Below are 21,290 nucleotides of genomic sequence, written 5' to 3'. Positions count from 1 at the left end.
TTCTTTTGGCCCAGGATGATGATGATGCCGAAAGCGGTGATAGGTTAGTTATCGACGAAGGGGTAGAAAATGAAGATGTTCCTCAGTGTCAAGGCTGCAAGCAAAAATCATCACAGTTCGTTTGTGCTGGTTGTGGGAACCAATGGTATTGCAGCCGAGAATGTCAGGTAACAGCCTGGGAAGAACATTCTGAAGTGTGTTCAGGCTAAATGTAGTCAACTCACATTAGCTAAGGAACGTGCCAAAAGGATCTCACTGGTGCAACTTCACTTCTGCCAATCTGTTTGTTACCAGTTTTAATTTATAAACAATACCCAACTGTGTTGGAGAAACTAAAGCTCCAAACTTGCATTAGTGTCTATTGATTATTTATACTGTTTTGTTAGTAACTATTGTATAATTTAAATAGTGTTTTTTTTTTTTTTTGAAAATGCACATCTGTTTTTGTTTCAATTTTTAACTATTGCTATTTTTACTTGCGATAATATTGCATTAAATAGACCAATTATTTTATTTTTTTGTAATTTTTGTGAGTTCTGAAATGTTATTTCTAAAAAGTGGAAACATTTTTATAAAAGGGTCCAACCTTTTGTTATGCGGTGAAATTTTACAATTTGACATACTTAAAATTTTGCACCTTTTTTGTTGTTGTTGTAATTGCCGAATACATTTTTAAAGTTTAATTCAGATTTCCAAGGGATGATGTGAGATGAGCGTAATATTTATGTATATCAATTATATTTTGGAGTATAAAAAAACAAAACAAAAATCTGATGATTGCAATATCACTTACTAAAGTTAGCAGTTATCATGAGCTTATTGCAAAAGTGCTCATTCTTTGAAAGAAGCAAAAAATAAATAAAAAATGTAGTATAGTAATATTTATATCTTAAAACTATCAAACAAAAAATATTTCAATAAATGTTTCATGTAACATGCTTTTATTTACCTCCCTGCAACAACCTGTGATAAAACGATGGAACAATTGAAGTGTAAGTACATATTTAACTAAAACTGAAAATAAGCAGACAAAAATGATCGGAAAAGAAACTAAAGATTTATTACTCTGTAGGCCTCTAGAAAACAATACACAATTAACCTTAACATCAAATAAACAATATATTTGTGCTATGTAATTTGAATGTTTTGACCATTTTAGTCGACTATCCTCGCTGGTGTTTGGCCGTCTTTAGGTGTGTCTCTAGAGGTGATGAAAAGCTAAAATGATAAAAATATTGGGGTACCATTAAATATTACCATTTTAATTATTATTATAATTATTTGTGATGTGATTGCTTCTGATTATTTTGATTCGCCTATCCTAGCTGCCTTGTTAATTTTTCCACATTTTGCCATTTTCCGTGGCTGGTCATTGTTATAAACAGTCAAAGACACAAAACCCAACCCTTCAATAGTGCTTAAACAGACACACATCAGACAAACCAAAAAAGTAAGGGTAGACAGTACAAAAACATTGACAACTATTAAGATAAACTGAGTACCCAGGACATCTTGGCAATAATAAAATTTAAAAATTCAGTACATTGAATACTTTGACTAGTCAAGCATGGCATTGTAACATATATAAGTGGTAGTAGACGATTTTTTTTTTTTTTTTTCTCTGCAGGTGTAGTATAGTGTGGCTCGCTCAGGACTAAAGAAATTATACGAAAGGATGCTTGGGTGGTTTTGGAAGTAGAAGCAAGCATTGCAGCAAGGGCCTCCAGCCAGAAGGTCCAAGAGGGGTCAGTCTGATGGTGACAGGCATGGAGCGGTTGCAATAGGATGGTCAGGATATGAGTGTGAGAGGAAAATTTTCTGGTGGAAAACGTTTCCTTTTTTTTATTTAATAAAAGTTTCAGGAATTAAATGTTAAGTTTCTATCGAGTGATAAAGTTTCTTTTTTTATTTAATAAAAGTTTCGGGAATTAAATGTTAAGTTTTTAATGAGTGATAACGTTTCCTTTTTTCATTTAATAAAAGTTTCAGGAATTAAATGTTAAGTATCTAGAGTGATAACGTTTCCTTTTGTATTTAATAAAAGTTTCGGGAATTAAATGTTAAGTTTCTAACGAGTGATAACGTTTCCTTTTTTTATTTAATAAAAGGTTCGATAATTAAATGATAACTTTCTAACGAGTGATAACGTATCCTTTTTTATTTAATAAAAGTTTCGGGAATTAAATATTATGCTCCTCCTAACGAGTGATAACGTTTCCTTTTTTATTTAATAAAAGTTTCGGGAATTAAATGTTAAGTTTCTAATGAGTGATAACGTTTCCTTTTTTTATTTAATAAAAGTTTCAGGAATTAAATGTTAATTATCTAAAGAGTGATAACGTTTCCTTTTTTTATTTAATAAAAGTTTCGGGAATTAAATGTTAAGATTCTAATGAATGATAACGTTTCCTTTTTTATTTAATAAACGTTTCTGTTTCATTTATTTTGTCTTTTTAAATGCCACTCAAGCTTTACAATTTTGTGTTGTCTTCAAGATCTCTTATTTCTAAGGGTTAAATTCCCAGCGAAAAAATATTGTAGCACTCGATCTATATATTTATTGGTACAGCCCCACAAACTTCTCCAGGCACCGGCACTCATTACTTCGGTTTACTGCCATAAAACCGGTCATAGTATATGAAATTTAAGTCGGGAGTTTGGTTTAATTAGGCATTAAGGTAAATGCGAGAAAATCAAATAAATTGATGAAAAATTAAAACAGAATATTCAGGAAAACCAAACCATCTTGGGCTCAAAGAAAAGCCAACAATTTTCATAAAGCAATACTATGTTGGATAATAGTTTCATTTTTTGTGTTTATTCAAAGAAAATTACAAATTTTCAATCATGGGCTGCAATATGTGCATAGTATGATTCGAACTGTAGACAGATTGCTAAAAATATGTTTTATATTTCGTCAGTAATTTGATATAAAGTAAAGTATATTCTTACCATACTGGAGAGCTTATTTATTGGGCATCATGGACGATGGGCAAACTAAATTTTTTAAATTAATATAATTAAAATTCCATGGGCTATGCATGATTCGATCCCAGAACTGCTAGTACAGCAATTACGAGTTAGACAACACTAGGCCGCCCAGATCCCATATTATTTATGGTCAATCAACCTTGGAATATGAGGGTAGAGTTAGCATTCTTTTTAAATTAAATTAGACCTGATTAGAGTAAATTAGGAATTATAAAATTATGCAAATCTGATTTTTCACATATTGCCACCATAAAAACCATTTTTTATGGCTAATCAAAAACCGAACATTATTATAATTTGAATATATTTCACCAATTTAATAACTATTTAATAATAGATTAATCATAAAACCAAAATGTAACTTTTAATGTGTAACACATTTGGTAGGGAAGTTAAAACAAATTCTAGCTGTGCTCTCAGCTGTTAAATGTGAAAATATTCTACGTTCGAATGTGAAGATTTTGTTCTGACAGCTCTGAACCATGGTCTTTCATAATTGTAAGCTGTTTTCTTTTTTAAATTACGTTTAGTTAACAATTTTGCATGTTTGAAGTCCCAAGAAGTCTACCAATGGAATTTCTCCTTTTTTTAAATCAATTGTTTGACTTTGATCAGCTCCAGCTATTTTAAACAAAAGCTATGAGAGTTTTAATTATAATAATATAATAAGGGGGGGGGGCATTGGTGGCCGCAACGGTTTAGGCGTTGACACGGTGCTCATAACAGTAATGATTATGTAGCTATTGTTTTCCTCTTAAGGCCTTGCAATCGAGAAATATTTTTGCGATTACTACAAAAAACAAAATAAAATTGCCTCTTCGCCTCTTTGCAACATATGAAGAAATTCATTATTTTTCGTGGCCCACTTGACCAATTAATATCATTCAATTAATTAAGGTTTTTAGTCGAGATAAAAAAGTCAGTGTCACGAGCGGGATTTGAACCCACGATCTTCGGCACGATACGCCGCTACTCTACCACTTGAGCTATCGTGACTTCGATCCACTCGGGCACTAACTTCCCATCTCAACCTCAACTTTTGATTATTTATTTAACATTTATTATGAAGAAATTAACACATCCCATAATCTTGAAAGAGGAGAGAATGTGGTTAACATCCCATGACCAAAACATAATATTGACTTTGATATTTGAACTACTTAATAATGAAAACAATTATTGGTTTAACTTGCTTTTATCATTTAAGAATTGCTTCACTGTTCACTTTTTAATGTAAAATTGATGAATTTTTACAAAAACAAACAACTTTTTTGCAACAATACATTTGCTTCATAATTTTTAGTTATGTCATAATTTATTTCATGTTAAAACTTTACTTCCCATTTTCCTCATCAATTTCTCGAACTGGAGGAATGTGTACAATACTGATAAAATCAAGTCTAGTACTGTCATTTTTAAAATTTTCATTGTCTACTACTGAAACAAAAATGACATGTTTAAATAAATTATTTATCAATACAATTCTTTTTCAAATAACATTTTTGAGATAGGATTGTGTTAAAAAAGGGTATATTCACCAAGGATCCCTACTGGGAAAACCCTAGAGTCAAAAAGCTTGAGAGGAGAGGCAGCATAAACTGTGAACATCCTCGTAAGGTGTCCACTACTGGTACCTTATGCTTGTATTACAAATTATTTTTGTGTTTTGAAATATTTTGCGATCAAATGAGTAGTGAGTGTACTTACTAGTCTATAAAAGAAGCTAAAAATTGTAATATAACAAAATTAATGGACTTAAAATTTTAAAAAGAAGGCATTAGGAACTGAACTGAAAAAAAAATTGAAAGTTGAAGTTCATTTTTAGTCTGGCTTTTATTATGTATTAGACTGTCTCATTGTTTGTTTTCCACTAATGACAAGAGCGAAAAGCTAAAAAGCATCATACAGACTAAAACGGTAAGGATTGGCAGGCCAAAAATGATTGGAAGAGGCCAAGTTACAAGATTTTCTTCGTGAAGAAATCTCACAGTAAACTATTATAAAATCATATTAATAAAAATTGTCTTGTCGGGAGAATATGGAATTACACAAAAATTTGTCGTTCAGTATGTTAAGCTTTTTATACATCAAAACAAGGCAAAAAATCAAAGTTAAGTAAATTAAATCATTTCTCATCTTTGTGAGACCACTAACGTATATTGTCTATCGAATGCATTTCCTCTTCTTGCCATCTTCAGTGATAAGTCAGATTATAAGCAGGGTGAGACACCAACACAAACCCACTGATGAAAAAGGCAAAAAGCAAAAACACAACTGACGGATTAAAATGGTAAATATTGGCAAGTAAAAAATTATTGGAAATAATCAAGTTAAAACATTCCTCTTGAAGAAATTTTTTGATATACATTATGTTGTAATTATAAATACTATAGGTACATTGTTATAATAACATATATGTATAAAAAACTATCTTATTAGATGAATATAGTAATTAAATTATAATTTGTCATAAATTTTTTTTTTTGAACATTTTATATAACAATTAATTAAGGTTTTTAGTTGAGATAAAAAAGTCAATGGCACGAGCGGGATTCGAACCAATGATCTTCGGCTAGATACGCCGCTGCTCTACGACTTGAGCTATCGTGACCTTGATCCACTCGGACATCAACTTCCCATCTCAACCCCACCTTTTGAGTTTTCCCTCCTTTTTGCCATTTTTCAAATGTCGTATAATCGGATTGGATTCTCGGTGACAAATGAAATGAAAAATGGCAAAAAGAAGGGAAAACTCAAAAGGTGGGGTTGAGATGGGAAGTTGATGTCCGAGTGGATCAAGGTCACGATAGCTCAAGTCGTAGAGCAGCGGCGTATCTAGCCGAAGATCATTGGTTCGAATCCTGCTCGTGCCATTGACTTTTTTATCTCAACTAAAAACCTTAATTAATTGTAATACATTAATTGGTCAAGCGGACCACAAAATTAGTGAATTTTATATAACTAAAAATACATAAAAGTATGGTGAGGCCATGGCCTGTGGAGAATTTGAAAAAACATAATAAAATAATATTAACAAGGTTGTGAATAGGTCACACCCGTCTCATGAATGGTCTCCTATTAGCGGGTAGAAGTCAAAAACACTGCCCACTCTGTTGGAACCCAGTAACGGTGAGACACCTATTAGTAGACACCTATTAAGCATAACAGTGACTTCAAAGATAATCTTCTTGTACTTGGTACTTAAAATTGATAAATGCATATGGATACTTATAACCAACCACATGTGGTATATCTCCATTTTGCAGTGTGAATGTATTTATTAGCATGGGTGATGAGGTATGTCTGGGTGTGGCTGTGACTGAATATCGAGTAGCTCATAGACCCACCAAATTAGTATAGGTAATTACATATTTGATGTGTGATGTGAGGGACAGGTCACATCTGTCAAGGTTGTAATAATACTGCCGAGATGCTCCGACCTCTCCAATATGAATGTATTTATTAGCGTGAATGTTTTGTGTAAATGGACGTGGATGTCGAGGAATATCGAATACTCCACAAGCCCGTCAAAAGGAAATTAGTCTAACGGGTGAATGAAATGCTATAGATACTGTATGAATGTATTTATTAGCACAAATGGAGGGAAATCGGTAGGATTATGACTATCCTACTGACTTTTTATTTAGTTGTAGGGGCAGGACCTCAGTCGTGCACCTGTACTCTGAGCGCTGCCAACTGTAGATTAAGTAATCATTTTCTTAGCGTGAGTGGGTATTTGTTATTGAGTCTGTAAACGTTGAAGTATTTCTAACAAACCACGTGTGGGATGGTAGGAACAAGCATCAAGACACTCTGCTGTATGGTTGGTAGGAAACAAAATTAAAAGAAGTGATATAGTGAATGAGTAGAGATAAAGTTGAAATGAAACAAAGAAAAATGCGAGAAGCTGATAGCCGGCCAGGAAAAAAAAAATTAACTAATCTTTGACTGCCCCACGAACATGTATTGTCTATTGAATGCATTTCGCCTTCTTCAGTAAGACTAAAACAGCAAGGATAAGCAGGCCATAATGATTAGAAATGATCAATCTACAATATTTAAACACATCATTGACTATAGTCTATGGCTAATGGATGACATACTACATGTACATTGACTTTTGACAGATTTGATTCCTAGTATTTTTACATTCAAAAAGTCCTTCCTGTTAGCATAGGTTCATAACTATGTTTATCGATTCAGGTGGTGATGGCATTTGTATTCCTTTTGGTTTCCTATCCATCAGGAAATTTCAAGCGGTGTTAATGTCGTTCAGTTTGATGTGCTATGTATCAACAACAAATCTCCTTGGCATTATGGACTTTATCAATGAAGAACACCTAAGAGAAGTGAGTTTAATAGAGAAGTGGGTTTATTAGAGAAAAATGTAATCCATATTGCAGGGTGGAAGTGATTGGAACATCCTTGGAAGCAGTGGTTTCCAGTTGGTCATCACGTCATTCTTCATTGGCTACCTGATGTCAAGCATTCTCTCGGGAATAATGGTGACCCGGCTCAATAGTGTAATAATGATAAGTAGATGCATGCTGGCCAATGCTGTAATAACGGTCTTTACTCCGTATCTTGTCCGATCATCGAGTTGGAGCGGTTTCTGCTTAACCAGGTTCTCCCTCGGCATCTCGAGTGTAATAGCATTTACACATATCACTTTAAATAAATTTCGTAAGAAAACAATTTACTGAATTATAAAATTTTTTAGGGTTTCATTAATTCAAGCATTTTGGACATTCTTGCAAACTGGTGTCCCAAGATTGAACTTATTGTCACTGGCAATATTGTTTTCTCTGGTAAATTGAAATAATAAAAGCATTGAATAATTTTTTTAAACTATTAACTGTATTTAAATACAATAAAAAATCCTAATTATCATTTAGAGATTATATGTTTTGTTCTAGGCCACTATTTAGGAAATATTGTTTCTGCTGTTCTTAGTTCCACCATAGGTCAAAACGAAAATTGGCCTAATGTATTTTATGTCTCCAGTATCCTCTCATTTACTTCTGCTGCATTGTGGCACTTGTACGGTTGTGAAACACCTTATAAGTGTTCATATATTACCTTGGAAGAATTATTATATTTACAAGCGAATCTCAAAGATCTCTCCCTGTCAACGGTCTGTATAAATTATTTTGTAATGATCAATTTTTGAAAGTATTTGTTTCAACAGGAAAAGGTCATTCCTTGGAAGGGTATATTTCAAAATAATTATTTCATCGTAACAATGATATCGCACTCTGCGAATAATTGGTGTTTTTGGTTTCTTGTATTTGAAATCCCAATTTACCTCAAAGACGTCCTTCGAATAGAACCACATGAGGTAAGAATAATTATAAAAATTAAACAAGAAGCTCTCTAACTTAAATTAATCATTATTTTAGGTGAAGACACTTATCATTTTGCCCTATGCAATGACTTATGCCACTTCTTTCATAACAGCTTATACGCTTCAAATGTTTATCTGGGGGAATGTTACTAGTATCGAGAACTCAAGAAAGTTGTGTAATACAATTGGTAATAATTGCAAAAGTTTACTTCAAAATTGTATTTAAATGACAAGTCTGATTATTTTGGGCTCGCACGACTTTTCAGCTTTGTGGGGCTTGGTCTTCTGTTTCGCTGTCATTTGGCTTACTGTCACATCTTTCAGTTCTGTATCAATGTATGCTCTAGCCGTTGTATTGAACTACTACTCATTTTTCGGCCATGTAATAAACTACATCGACCTTTCTCCAAATTTCTGCGGGCTCTTAATAGGAATCGCCAATTGTCTTGGGAACATCCCGACTGCGCTTGGATACCTTTTCGTTTCCAAATTGGTCTCAGATACGGTAAAGAGCACACAGATAAGATGAGAAAATTTTTTTATTGTTTTTTTTTTTTTTCTAGTCTATAAGTGAAGAGTGGAACCCCGCCTTCATAATGAGTGCAGGTGCAGCATTTTTAGGAGGGCTGTTTTTCTTAGGAGGAGGCTCAGTTGAAGTACAACAATTTAACTACATTAACACACAAAAAATGTATAGATCAACAAGAACAAGTAGATCAAGTAAAATACAAATTTATTTATTTTTTAATTTGCTTTAAATACAAACATACAGCATTTACCAATTAGTTTTGTTTTTTCAGTGTTCAGCTTAAGAGAAAGCGTTAACTCTCAACCACAATCAGGTGTTACATTGTTAATTTAATTATCATAATCAAACCAGAAAAAAATATTTTCTGTTCAAATTTTTTAATAAAAATGTTTTAATTAAAAAAAAAGTTGCAGAATCAATAGACAGTATGAATGTACAAGAAGGTATATTGTTTTTGATTTTTTACTAATGGATAATTTATTTAAAATATTTTCCGTTTACAGCATCATCTGCCTCTATCATGAAAGAGAAAGGTAGTCAGCTTTATTGCTTTACAAATTACTGAATGGAGCTTCAAATCTCCTAAAATTAAGTCAGACTTGTAATTGTCAAACTTTTTATTTATTTTTTTTATTATTTTTTTTTAGTATCACCATTCAGAAAAATGGGAAGTGCTATTGGGAAAGTTATACCTTGTAAGAATATATCATTATTTCGTTTAATGGTTGCATCATGTTAAATAAATTTTACAAATTTAGATACCATGTTAAATCATTTGAAGACAAGGGGCTATTCTCGTAATTATGATTCTAACAAAGTTTACTGTTATATGCATCATTTATACAATTTCAATTTCTCTTTTTTATAGCAACCTTCATCAATTTGGAGTCTGAATTGTCGAGTAAGTAATCTCTTTAAAATTATTATGTAAAAAAATGGCAAAAAGGAGGGAAAATTCAAAAGGTGGGGTTGAGATAGGAAGTTAGTGTCCGAGTGGATCGAGGTGACGATAGCTCAGGTGGTAGAGCAGCGGCGTATCAAGCCGAAGATCGTGGGTTTGAATCCCGCTCATGCCATTGACTTTTTTATCTCAACTAAAAACCTAAATTAATTGTAGTATATTAATTGGTCAAGCGGACCGAAATTAGTGAAATTATGTAAACAAATCATGTGTTCTGCTATCAACTTTGATAGCATGGTTTGATCTTCACCTTTTAAAAATATTCTTACTAAACCAATACATTTACAATAATTAGCTTCTTAAAAGTTGTGTAATCTCTCTTTGTAATATGTATGTTGTATATATTATTCTATATACAATCGATAGATTTTTAAAAGTTGGATCTTTTGCAAAAGACCCACCGATAAAACATGTAAAAATGTTGGTAATGATATGTATTTTTCTTGAAAATCAATATATAATCTTAAGATTTGTCAGACCCATGATAGAAAATTCAAATAAAATATGATGGCCAAAATAGGGCAAAGAAAGGCAAAGGAATCTCTACAAAAAGTTCAAAGTATAGCAACAACTCTTTGCATCACTAATTATTTTAAAACAAAATCCACAGCCACAATGGAAAGTTTAAACCCTTGGCAATTGAAGGATTGATAATTCACCAAACAGCAGAAAGAAAGTCTTGAATAACTGTCCATACCAAATTTTAGATACTGTTAAAATAACTGCTTGGATAAAACTATCTCTGACTTATCAGAGAAAATACTAGCCTTTTAAAATGTTTCAACTTAATTGAAAAAAGAGCTAAATGGAAGATAAAATGAAAGATGATAAACCTGGTGCTCTTCTGAGGTATACAGGCTCTGAGATAGGAAATGGGGTTTTAGGCTTAAAGAGGCCTAACTGTTTGTACCACATGGCCTTTAATTAACTTCATCACTAGCCATATTTTAAACCAAACGGCTGAACATAAAAACATGTACACATGAAATAACTAACAAATATCTCAGGGGCGCTGCAATAATAATACTATCAGATAGCTTGGTAGCTCTAAAAGCTCTCCAAGCCTACAAGATTGAGAACAGCATATACAAACCAAATCCATTTTGTGGGATAAAATATAGCCACATTAAAAAATAATTTGAATCTTTGATAACTAAAGACATGAGGCAAGCAAGAAGACTAATTTCAAAAACAACCTAACGGGTGAAAGAGTCCAACACAATAGAAAGGAATAAGAGATAAAATACTTTTAAAAATGGGACTTAAACTGATGACTAATGACAATTATTTCTTGAAGAGATAAGGCAACAGAATATATCCTAAGCAACTGCCCAGCAATAGAAAAGGACTATGGTACCAAGAAAGCCATTCTTGAGCAATGAAGATCTCAACACCATACAGCTGAGAATAATTTTCTACTCCATTAAAAACCACAATAGATGATAGCTTAAGTGCAAATGCTGCTACAACTATATAAAAATTATATTCACTATAATGGCCTATTTGCCATTCTAGCCGTTTTGTATTTGAATCCTGGCACAACCCATGGAAATTGAATTGGTAATAATTTGACAAATGTATTGTAAATTCGTTTTACTCCTCATCTGTGGACCTAAGTAGTAGTTGGACGTTGTGACCGCCTGTATAACAGGAATTACTTAACTTTACTTTTAATTAATTAAAAATATGACGCAGTTAATCATGATGTATTTAATAATTGCAGAAGGCCCGATAACACAGTCGACAGCAGTTGGTAAGCCCTCTTTGTCTATCTATACATGAATTAAAACTGACAGTTTCAATGTGAATTATATAATTTTATTTTGTTACAGTAACACCAATCATACACGACATGATCACTAACGCTTCTATGAAGCAATTGCAAATGGAAATTAATACATTACGTAAAAAATCATTGTATTCCAAATGTGAGTGGTTTTATTTTTCTGCATTTGATTTTTTAACAGAAAGCTATTTTTAGTTATTTTGTTTTCAATTTTTCTTTTCCAGTAATGAGGAGCAAACTAGCAGTAGCTTCTGATGGTAAGAATGTTGACATTAAATATTAAAATACGTATTTTTATTTATTTATTTTATTGTTATTATTTTATTTTATTATTTATTTTTATTTGNTTTCATTTAATATATTATTATTTATTTTTATTTGTTTATTTTTAATGAGAGTTCGCAACAGCAGAGGTTATATTACCCCTTGGGTATCAGTGTTTTTGAAAAAAAAAAAGAAGCCCATTTGTAAGTATGTTGGGTTCAAATGCAGGGTCACTGGATTCGAACTGGGAACCTTTATCTTACAGAGATGAGTGCTGTGTCAACACTTTAAGTGTTACGGCCACCGACGCCCCCTTTGTATTGTTATTGATTTAAATAGCACCTGGGCCAGATCAAAAGCAGAAAAGTGACAGTTCCTTTTTGCCTATCTTTCCACAGTTTTTACTTTATGTCCTGATCTGAATATCATTTTACAATCACATCAGATCGCTGAATTCTTTAACACCACTCTCCCCCTCTCGCCATTTTCTAAGCACTCAGTCATCAAATTCCAGATTGTCGTCTTTTCAAAAGGAAATCCTCAGGCTAGGATCTTATTACTTCTAAAATCCTCCAAAACCTTTCTAAAAAGCAGTAGTGCACATTACAATACCTAACCTAAACTGCAATAATTCACACAATCCTTAATAATCCCAATCCCACCCTATTCACCTATTTTACTTACAATTTTTGAACTCTTCCTTAAAAGACTAATTACAATATTTGATCCGCAAAACTTGATTTCCAATTTGGTTTTCTATCCTTCCATTCTACTATTCAGAAGGGTTTTAAAGTAGATGAAATCACATCCTCAGCTATAGAAATGTAATACTGCTCAGCTCTAATTCTGGACATTATGGAAGCATTTGACCGAGTGTGACACCTTGATGTCCTTTCCAAGTATGTATTCTCCCTCAACCCCAATTTTTCATGCACGAAGTCAGTCAATGTTGGTGTACCACAAGGAAGTATCCTAGGATTAATTTACACAATCTACACTGCTGACATAATCACACATTCTAATCTATCCAAACACTCCAACCCTACTCTAGAAACAGAAGCAATACAGAACACCTAGATCTCATGTCTGACTGGTGCATTTGATAGCAGATCAAGTTAAATTAGTAAACGTCAACACGTGATATTTACGCTCAGATGTAGGGATTACCTAATTCCTCCATCCAACCAAGTCTAACTATGGATCGACTTGGAACATACAAGAGTAAAAATACAAAAACAACACATTTTTACAATTTGTTAGCAAAATAATGCTAACAAAACACTCAGACCAATTGAACTTATGGAATCAAGCTGTGTGATCAGGCCAAATCCTCCAACATCCAATGCCAACCCTTTCAATCCAAATTCCTCTGCTGCATCCATAATGCTCCCTTCTAAGTCAGCAATCTAATGATTCTCAAAGACCTAGACATCCCTGGAAATGGAGAATCTGTTTACACTCTATCACTTAACGCATGAGTTCAGGCACTTTCCTCAATGTCCCACCATTGTATTCCACACTGTCGGAAGCGATGATGGCCTTGTCACCTTCTAACCTTACCCTATTCTAAATCCCAATTAAATGAAGGAGAGCGGTTCCAGCTCTGGCTGGCCTCTCTCCCCATCAACTCTGACAGATCTGATTTGTACATATGTACATGTACTAATTACTCTATGTATATTTTATGTACAGATAGCAATAAAGAAATATTGATTTAGCATTACTAAACTAAGTTATATCCTATTATACAAATGAAACTCAATTAGTATTTTATTATTAGAATTAATAAATTAAAATTAAATATGAACTGTTCAATACAAAAGAGATTTATTTTTAAGTTTTAATTATTTAAAAATCAAATATTAGTCCATTTTTTTGATGGGTAAAGGATTGATAGTGATTGAAAAATCATACATTTTTGTTTATTTGTATTATTAATAACAATGAAATTTAGTTGTGGTGGTAACTTTCATTATTTCTGATTACAGAGATGGTTGGAACAACTTCAGATTCACCCAAGGAACTTGATGATGGTTATTACTACCCAATTACAATTTGAATTATTCTTATATTTATTGAGATTTATTTAATGCTTTTATTGTTTGTTTTGTTGTATAATAATTATTTAATAATGTAGTGGCACCTGGATTAAATGAGAAGCTAACAAACCGAAGTAAGGAAAATATCATATTGTACTTTTTTCTTTTAATGGTTACGTATATCATAGTATGCTTGTCATGTATTTATTTTTTTAAATAATTAATGTGAAAATACATTCTTGTGTTTCTATATTGAATTTGGGAGGCTAATTTAAAAATTATTACTACAGAGGCATCCACATCAAAACAAATTTCACGCGAGTCACTGGTAAAACGAGGTAAATTTAATTGTACACTACCAATTTCTGCTTATCCAATTTTATATTAATGTTCTTGTTATATGTATTATTTATATTCTTGTAATACATAATGTTAATTCTGCTTTGAGTTTAAACATGGACAGTTTTACGTTAACTTTGAAATTTTATGTATACAGATCTATCTCTATTTAAACCAGAATCTCGTGAGGCATCTACATCAAAACAAATTTCACACGAGTCACTGGTAAAACAAGGTAAATTTAAATGTACACTACCAATTTCTGCTTATCCAATTTTATATTAATGTTCTTGTTATATTTTTGTGGTTTTATTATTTATATTCTTGTAATACATAATGTTAATTCTGCTCTGAGTTTAAACATGGACAGTTTTATGTTAACTTTGAAATTTTATGTATACAGGTCTATCTCTTTTTAAACCAGAATCTCGTGAGGCATCTACATCAAAACAAATTTCACGCGAGTCACTGCTAAAACGAGGTAAAATTAATTGTACACTACCAATTTCTGCTTATCCAAATTTATATTAATGTTCTTGTTATATTTTTGTGGCTTTATTATTTATATTCTTGTAATACATAACGTTAATTCTGCTTTGAGTTTAAAAATGGACAGTTTTATGTTAACTTTGAAATTTTATGTATACAGGTCTATCTCTTTTTAAACCAGAATCTCGTGAGGCATCTACATCAAAACAACTTTCACGCGAGTCACTGCTAAAACGAGGTAAAATTAATTGTACACTACCAATTTCTGCTTATCCAAATTTATATTAATGTTCTTATTATATGTTTTGTGGTTTTATTATTTATGTTCTTGTAATATATAATGTTAATTCTGCTTTGAGTTTAAACATGGACAGTTTTTCGTTAACTTTGAAATTTTATGATACAGGTCTCTATTTAAATCAGAATCTCGTGAAAAACTTCCAAAAATAGGTATGGGTGAATTCAGTCCATAGATTATTTTTATTCCAGAATTTAATAGACTTTTAGGCGACCATGTCAGCCAAGTCGTTAACATGAAATAATCTTGTTTCTTAGACCCTATGGTCATGGGTTCCATTCCCACTGTCTCCCTTCAAATTTTCTTTTTCACACCCCTTCCCCCAAAAATATGATATATGTATACAAACTATATGGAATCTGGCTAAAATAAAAGTAATGTATAAGTCCTTCAGGGGGCAGGGACACTTTTCCAGTTTTCTTTCTTCAATTTGATTTTTACGGTCTCATCATTTTTTTCCTATCTTAAATATTCTTTCTCCTTTTATTCCTTTTTGTTGTTATAGATTTTTTTTTTTTTTAATCTGTATATCTGTTTAAGATTCATTTAATTATAATTACTTGTAGTTATGGAATTTTGCAATATTATTTTATTTATATAATAAAAAGAAAAAAAAATACAGCTTTCTAAACTGAGTCTTTGTCCCCATGAAATTAAAGATTTTTGAATCTTTGATAGATTTAAAAAGTGGCCAGATAAGTACCAAGTATATAATTAACCTCTCGATTGTTGCCCCAACAAAGCAGGAGTCTTTGCTGCCCTCTGGGTCCTTTTTGGGCTGTTTTTGATTTGATGAGTATTACCAGACCAGAACCATCTCAACATAATCTGTCTGAAATTAGCAGATTCAACATAATCAAAACTCGTCCTTGCCCTAACCTTGCTCCTACAGGCTACCATTTCAACCAATTCATAGCCTACATCCTTAATCTAATTTCATTATAATATAAAGGGGAAGAAAGTTGAATTGTAAAATTTCTCTACATGTCTGATATTGAACTTGTAATTTGGTTATTTCTGATCACTTTTGGTTTGCTTATCCTCGCTGGTTCGATCTGTCACATAAGTTTCAGCATTACTACCCATGGATGGTGAAATATTTGACTGACCAAACCAGCAAGGGAAGATTTTTTATTTATTTTTATATAATTTTTTTATATTTAAGTTGGTATATCCATGATTGAAAATAAAATAAATTTAATTACTTAAGGTTTTTAGTTGAGATGAAAAAAAGTTAATGGCATGAGAGGGATTCGAACAGTGGGGTTGAGATGGGGAGTTGATGTCCGAGTGGATCGAGGTCACAATAGCTCAGGTGGTAGAGCAGCGGCGTATCAAGCCGAAGGTCGTGGGTTCGAATCCCTCTCGTGCCATTACCTTTTTTTCATCTCAACTAAAAACCTTAATTAATTGTAATGTATTAATTGGTCAAGCGGACCACGAAATTAGTGAATTTAATGAATTAACTGAAGTACACTTCACTAAAGCTCTCCGTCGCCATTTCAATTGTCGTTGAGAATCCAAACAGATTACACGACATTTGAAAAATGGCAAAAGGAGGGAAAACTCATAAGGTGGGGTTGAGATGGGGAGTTGATGTCCGAGTGGATCGAGGTCACGATAGCTCAAGTGGTGGAGCAGCGGTGTATCTAGCCGAAGGTCGTGGGTTCGAATCCCTCTCATGCTATTAACTTTTTTTCATCTCAACTATAAACCTTAAGTAATTGTAAAGTATTAATTGGTCAAGGGACCATGAAATTAGTGAATTTAATAAATTTAATTATAATTACTGATCTAGAAATAATTTGTACTCAGCCAAAAATTCACTCACCCCAACTGATTTATTTTTTAAATTTATTTAAATTTGATCATTGCACATTGCACTTTATGATAATAAAGTAAATATTAACACAGAATTATGAGTTCAATGTGGAAACCATTATATGAATTTCTGATTATTAATCATATAATAGATAGCTCTAAATCATAGCTAGATGTTTTACCAAAAGTTGAAAGTAAACATTGAAATTAGAAACACCAATTCAATGTTATAATTATTACGTAAATGAAAAAAAATATATGTATATATTCATATAGGAGTGTATCTGACAAGCTACTAGAAGAAGGTATGGATGATGTAAATTCACAAATATTAATACTTCATAAAACAATCCATCATCATTTTAGATTTTGCATCCCCTGAAATTGTAGTACATATTTTAATTAAAATGTGCAAATTATTATGTCAATTATTGATTTTTGATACAGATCGATTCAAACCAAAGTTGAAAGTGCGTTCAATATCTAAAGAGCCATTGGAACAGTTACAAAAAAAAGGTATGAATGAATCAATATTACTATATGTAATAGCATTATAAAATAATCCATGTTACTTTGCATCCACCAAATTTGTAATATTTTCATTTTGCCAATGATGTTTGACTAGGAGCATTTGTTCATTCCATGTGATATTGAGAATAACCCCGTTATATTTAGTGGTCTGATTGACCAAATTACTTCTGTAAATTAATTAACATTTAAGGTTTTGGTTGAAATGAAAAAAGTCAGTGTCACGAGCGGGATTGGAACCCACGACCTTCGGCTCGAATCCTGCCACTTACTGACCACTGAATATACCTGATAAAAGTACAAGATAGACAAAGTTGTGTTAGAAATTATAAATGATGGTGTGTGTGTGTTCAATCCTTTTTAAAAAAGATGGTTCCTACTCACATTAAGTTGTTTCGCAACAATCCGGATTTCGAGCCCATTAGCTCATCGTCAGGTTGAAGGGTTTCCACAAACACGTCTCTCGACATGAATTGTAGAAGTGAACCCGCTGATACCCCCGCCAACACGACGTTCCAATGAGGAGCTGGGTTTTTAATGGCGGCTCAATTTGAACGTGCGAAAAGCGGGAATTATAACACAAATAACAATTTTAATAGTAAATACTGTAAGAAATTAATTGTAAATTAGTGATTAAAGATTAAAAAAAAATAACAATGAAATAATCAGAATAATACCTTAATATTATTAAATTATTATAAAACATAATAATAATCAGAATAATTAGTTTAATTATTTGGACGTTTAATATTATTTATATACATATTTAAAATGGGAGGTAGATCAAAATCTGTTATATTATTAATGCATTTATCACCATGTTCAATTTTACATTTTTTAATTTCAAATTTCTCAAACCAATCTACTTCTCTCCCTTTGTTGAAACTATGTAACACGTGTATTTAAATTTGAATTGAAATTATGTTTTGTTTCTTTTATATGGTCCTTGAATTCCGAAAATTTGTTCGACTTAGGCAAATGTTCTTTCACTCTCGTTTTTATTTCCCTACTGCTTTGACCTATATATTTAAAATTGTCCATAATAAATAACCTAATAATCAAATTGAGTGCCATTAAAAACCCAGCTCCTCATTGGAACGTCGCGTTGGCGGGGGTATCAGCGGGTTCACTTCTGCAATTCATGTCGAGAGAGGTGTTTGTGGAAACCTGACGATGAGCTAAAGGGCTCGAAATCTGGATTGTTGTGGAACAACTTAATGTGAGTAGGAACCATCTTTTTTTTAAAAAAGTTGTGTTATGTTCCTATTAGCAAACAAACGACATGGTCAAATCTAACTCTAGGCTAATAATTTTCAGTTGGATCTATTTCATAATTTATTGTGTTCTATGAAAAATATGTTTGTATATATTGTTATTAAATATGGAAATCAGTTTGTTTATTAGTGATTTTTATTGATTGCTGATCAATCCAAATTAAAGTTTGATCTTCCTTTGAGTGAAGAGTCACCAGAAAAGCTACAAAAAGAAAGTATGAATAAATTAAATTCACAAATAAGAATTTTGTCAAATAAACCGTTTTCCTTCTGCCTTTAATATCTATTGAAATCACAATATTTTCATTTAAATTAGAAAATCATAATAATAATAAAATATTGATGTTTAATGATGATAGATCAATCCAAAATTAAGTTTGATCTTCCTTCAACATCTGAACAACTATCACCAGAAAAGTTACTAAAAGAAGGTATGAATAAATTAAATTCACAAATAATAATTTTGTCAAATAAACAGTTTTCCTTTTGTCTTTAACATGTATTAAAATCATAATATTTTCATTTAAATTAGAAAATCATAATATTAATAAAATATTGATGTTTAATGATTATAGATCAATCCAAAAGAAAGTCAGAAATTCCTTCAACATATGAACAACTATCACCAGAAAAGTTACTAAAAGAAGGTATGAATAAATTAAATTCACACATAATAATTTTGTCTAATAATCTGTTTTCCTTAAACCTTTAAAATCTATTAAAATTGTAAAGTTTCATTTAAATTACAAAATCACAATATTAATAAAATATTGATGCTTAATGATTATAGATCAATCCAAAAAAAAGTCAGAAGTTCCTTCGACATCTAAACAACTATCACCAGAAAAGTTATCAAAAGAAGGTATGAATAAATTAAATTCACAAATAATAATTTTGTCTAATAATCCATTTTCCTTATGACTTTAACATCTATTAAAATGTAATCTTTTCATTTAAATTAAAAACTCATAATATTAATAAAGTATTGATGTTTAATGATTATAGATCAATCCAAAATAAAGGGTGAAGTTCCTTCGACATCTAAACAAGAATCTCCAGAAAAGTTACTAAAAGATGGTATGATTAAATTAAATTCACAAAATAACATCATAAAATTATCTATCTTCATACTAGATTTTGCATTCAGTGATATTGAAGTACACATTTTAATTTTATCATGGAAATTATTATGTCAATTACTGATTTTTGATGGTTACAGATCAATCCGAAACAATGTTAAAAAAAAGCAAAACAAGATTATTTTATATTTAAATTTGTTTGCTGTATATTATGCTAACAAGGGCAATTAAAAAAAAATGTATCTAAGTTGTAGGATATCAAAAATAATTTTAAAATAATTCAAAACACTTACCAATTTTAAACAAATAAGTACCAATAATTCAAGTTTTTTCTTGGCTTTAACTTGGCCAGGCTTAGCCAAGTAATTCAAGTTCAAATACTATATTTCTTTTCCAGATTTCTTTTTAACATTTCTCCTTTTTTTTTTTTTTAAATTGCAAATTTTATCTGGACAAAGCATAACACAATTAATTTTTATGACGTATTGTTGCAGTGTTAAATTACACTTTTAATAACGTGTGGTGATTAGTGACCGTTAATCGATTTCTAAATAAACTTTTAATAACCATTGTTTTTTTCATTTGGTCAATAAATGCAAGATGGTTACAATTGCTGTACAGTGTACACTATCGTATTCTAACTTTTCTGCATTAACGCTTCTCCAAATGCTGAATAATATGTTAATTTAATTTGAACAATCCATGCTTTCAGGGCCATCAAAGCAACAGCGTCAAGAGAAGCTGCTGAAAAAAGGTACTAAAAAATAGAAAAAAACAAACAAATTGAAAACATTTCATTGTTATATTATTAATGATTACAGATCAATCCAAAACTAAGCTGGAAGTTCTGCCAGACATTTATGGTAAGTACACTTACTTTAGATAAAAATTATAAATCAGTTTATTCTCAGGTTTAATTGAAATTTGAAACACCAATCATATTACAGTAGTTTTAATAAGAAAATTATTGTCTTAATTAAATAAAAAATAAATTACAGGGCCTTCTACCTCAAAGAAAGAATCACAAGAGAAACTGCCAAGAAAAGGTATAGATGAAACTTACAAATAATAATCTTTCAAAAATTAATCATATTTTTATCATCCTTGTTTTGTATTTGTTCATTACCAAAATTGCTACATTCTTACATCTTATGTTTAAATGGTTGTGTGTAATAGTACTAACATTATTTTATGAAAAACATATACATTTTGTGTTTCAACAGATCTATCTAAAACAAGTTTGGGAGCTGTGCCAATACATGAAGGTAAGTTTTGTTGAATTGAAATATTTACAGAATTACGCTTATGACTATTTTCGGCAAGATGCGAGAATCATTCACTTCAAGTTTTGGCAGTATGGGGTCAGACTTTACTCCTTTCTGGCCCACCACTGAAATTAGGCTTTACGGGTTTTCAACAGTAAAGCGGCCCATAGACAGTCAATATTATTGTACAATATAGATTGCACAATAATTTGAGGGTTGCCCTTTAACATTCAATAATATTGTACAAAATTTGTTTGTGCAATGAACTTGAATAGTTTGAAGG

General features: G+C 31.4%; 2 protein-coding genes and 1 long non-coding RNA gene across 17 annotated transcripts in view; 2 read left to right on the top strand and 1 right to left on the bottom strand.

Annotated features, from left to right (window-relative positions):
* Positions 1-513, top strand: part of LOC106670997 (histone-lysine N-methyltransferase SETD1B-like) — a 100,515-nt gene extending 100,002 nt beyond the window's left edge. For 5 of the 6 annotated variants that reach the window (XM_024229072.1, XM_024229070.1, XM_024229069.1 and 2 more), the window contains one exon: positions 9-513. In XM_024229072.1, the coding sequence (XP_024084840.1) occupies positions 9-209 (201 nt within the window). In that variant the 3' untranslated portion in view covers positions 210-513. The remainder of the gene's footprint in view (positions 1-8) is intronic. The other variant, XM_024229071.1, reaches the window with a different exon arrangement.
* On the bottom strand, positions 401-17,803 carry LOC112127721. The gene is made up of 2 exons (XR_002910698.1): positions 17,774-17,803; positions 401-1,218 (listed from the first exon to the last, which is right to left on the bottom strand). It is a non-coding gene; the product is annotated as an uncharacterized LOC112127721 (long non-coding RNA).
* Positions 3,382-21,290, top strand: part of LOC106670992 (muscle M-line assembly protein unc-89-like) — a 33,295-nt gene continuing 15,386 nt past the window's right edge. For 4 of the 10 annotated variants that reach the window (XM_024229066.1, XM_024229062.1, XM_024229059.1 and 1 more), the window contains exons 1-33: positions 3,382-3,489; positions 7,195-7,340; positions 7,395-7,637; positions 7,712-7,799; positions 7,908-8,125; positions 8,180-8,329; positions 8,391-8,523; positions 8,602-8,840; positions 8,899-9,055; positions 9,136-9,177; positions 9,272-9,307; positions 9,368-9,397; positions 9,512-9,559; positions 9,623-9,661; positions 9,733-9,765; positions 11,549-11,578; positions 11,658-11,753; positions 11,836-11,868; positions 13,864-13,908; positions 14,013-14,048; positions 14,205-14,252; positions 14,411-14,488; positions 14,657-14,734; positions 14,903-14,980; positions 17,309-17,377; positions 19,023-19,094; positions 19,239-19,310; positions 19,454-19,525; positions 19,669-19,740; positions 20,455-20,496; positions 20,564-20,605; positions 20,741-20,788; positions 20,966-21,007. In XM_024229066.1, the coding sequence (XP_024084834.1) occupies positions 3,474-3,489; positions 7,195-7,340; positions 7,395-7,637; positions 7,712-7,799; positions 7,908-8,125; positions 8,180-8,329; positions 8,391-8,523; positions 8,602-8,840; positions 8,899-9,055; positions 9,136-9,177; positions 9,272-9,307; positions 9,368-9,397; positions 9,512-9,559; positions 9,623-9,661; positions 9,733-9,765; positions 11,549-11,578; positions 11,658-11,753; positions 11,836-11,868; positions 13,864-13,908; positions 14,013-14,048; positions 14,205-14,252; positions 14,411-14,488; positions 14,657-14,734; positions 14,903-14,980; positions 17,309-17,377; positions 19,023-19,094; positions 19,239-19,310; positions 19,454-19,525; positions 19,669-19,740; positions 20,455-20,496; positions 20,564-20,605; positions 20,741-20,788; positions 20,966-21,007 (2,671 nt within the window). In that variant the 5' untranslated portion in view covers positions 3,382-3,473. Of the gene's footprint in view, positions 3,490-7,194; positions 7,341-7,394; positions 7,638-7,711; positions 7,800-7,907; positions 8,126-8,178; positions 8,330-8,390; positions 8,524-8,601; positions 8,841-8,898; positions 9,056-9,135; positions 9,178-9,271; positions 9,308-9,367; positions 9,398-9,511; positions 9,560-9,622; positions 9,662-9,732; positions 9,766-11,548; positions 11,579-11,657; positions 11,754-11,835; positions 11,869-13,863; positions 13,909-14,012; positions 14,049-14,204; positions 14,253-14,410; positions 14,489-14,656; positions 14,735-14,902; positions 14,981-17,308; positions 17,378-19,022; positions 19,095-19,238; positions 19,311-19,453; positions 19,526-19,668; positions 19,741-20,454; positions 20,497-20,563; positions 20,606-20,740; positions 20,789-20,965; positions 21,008-21,290 lie in introns of those variants that run through there. The other 6 variants (XM_024229061.1, XM_024229065.1, XM_024229063.1 and 3 more) reach the window with 6 other exon arrangements.

This window comes from Cimex lectularius, unplaced genomic scaffold (genome assembly GCF_000648675.2).
Source record: "Cimex lectularius strain Harlan isolate CLEC.00 unplaced genomic scaffold, Clec_2.1 scaffold282, whole genome shotgun sequence".
NCBI classification, from domain to species: Eukaryota; Metazoa; Arthropoda; class Insecta; order Hemiptera; family Cimicidae; genus Cimex; species Cimex lectularius.
Note: the sequence above shows the minus strand (reverse complement) of the source record. Positions and strands in the feature narration are given on the sequence as shown.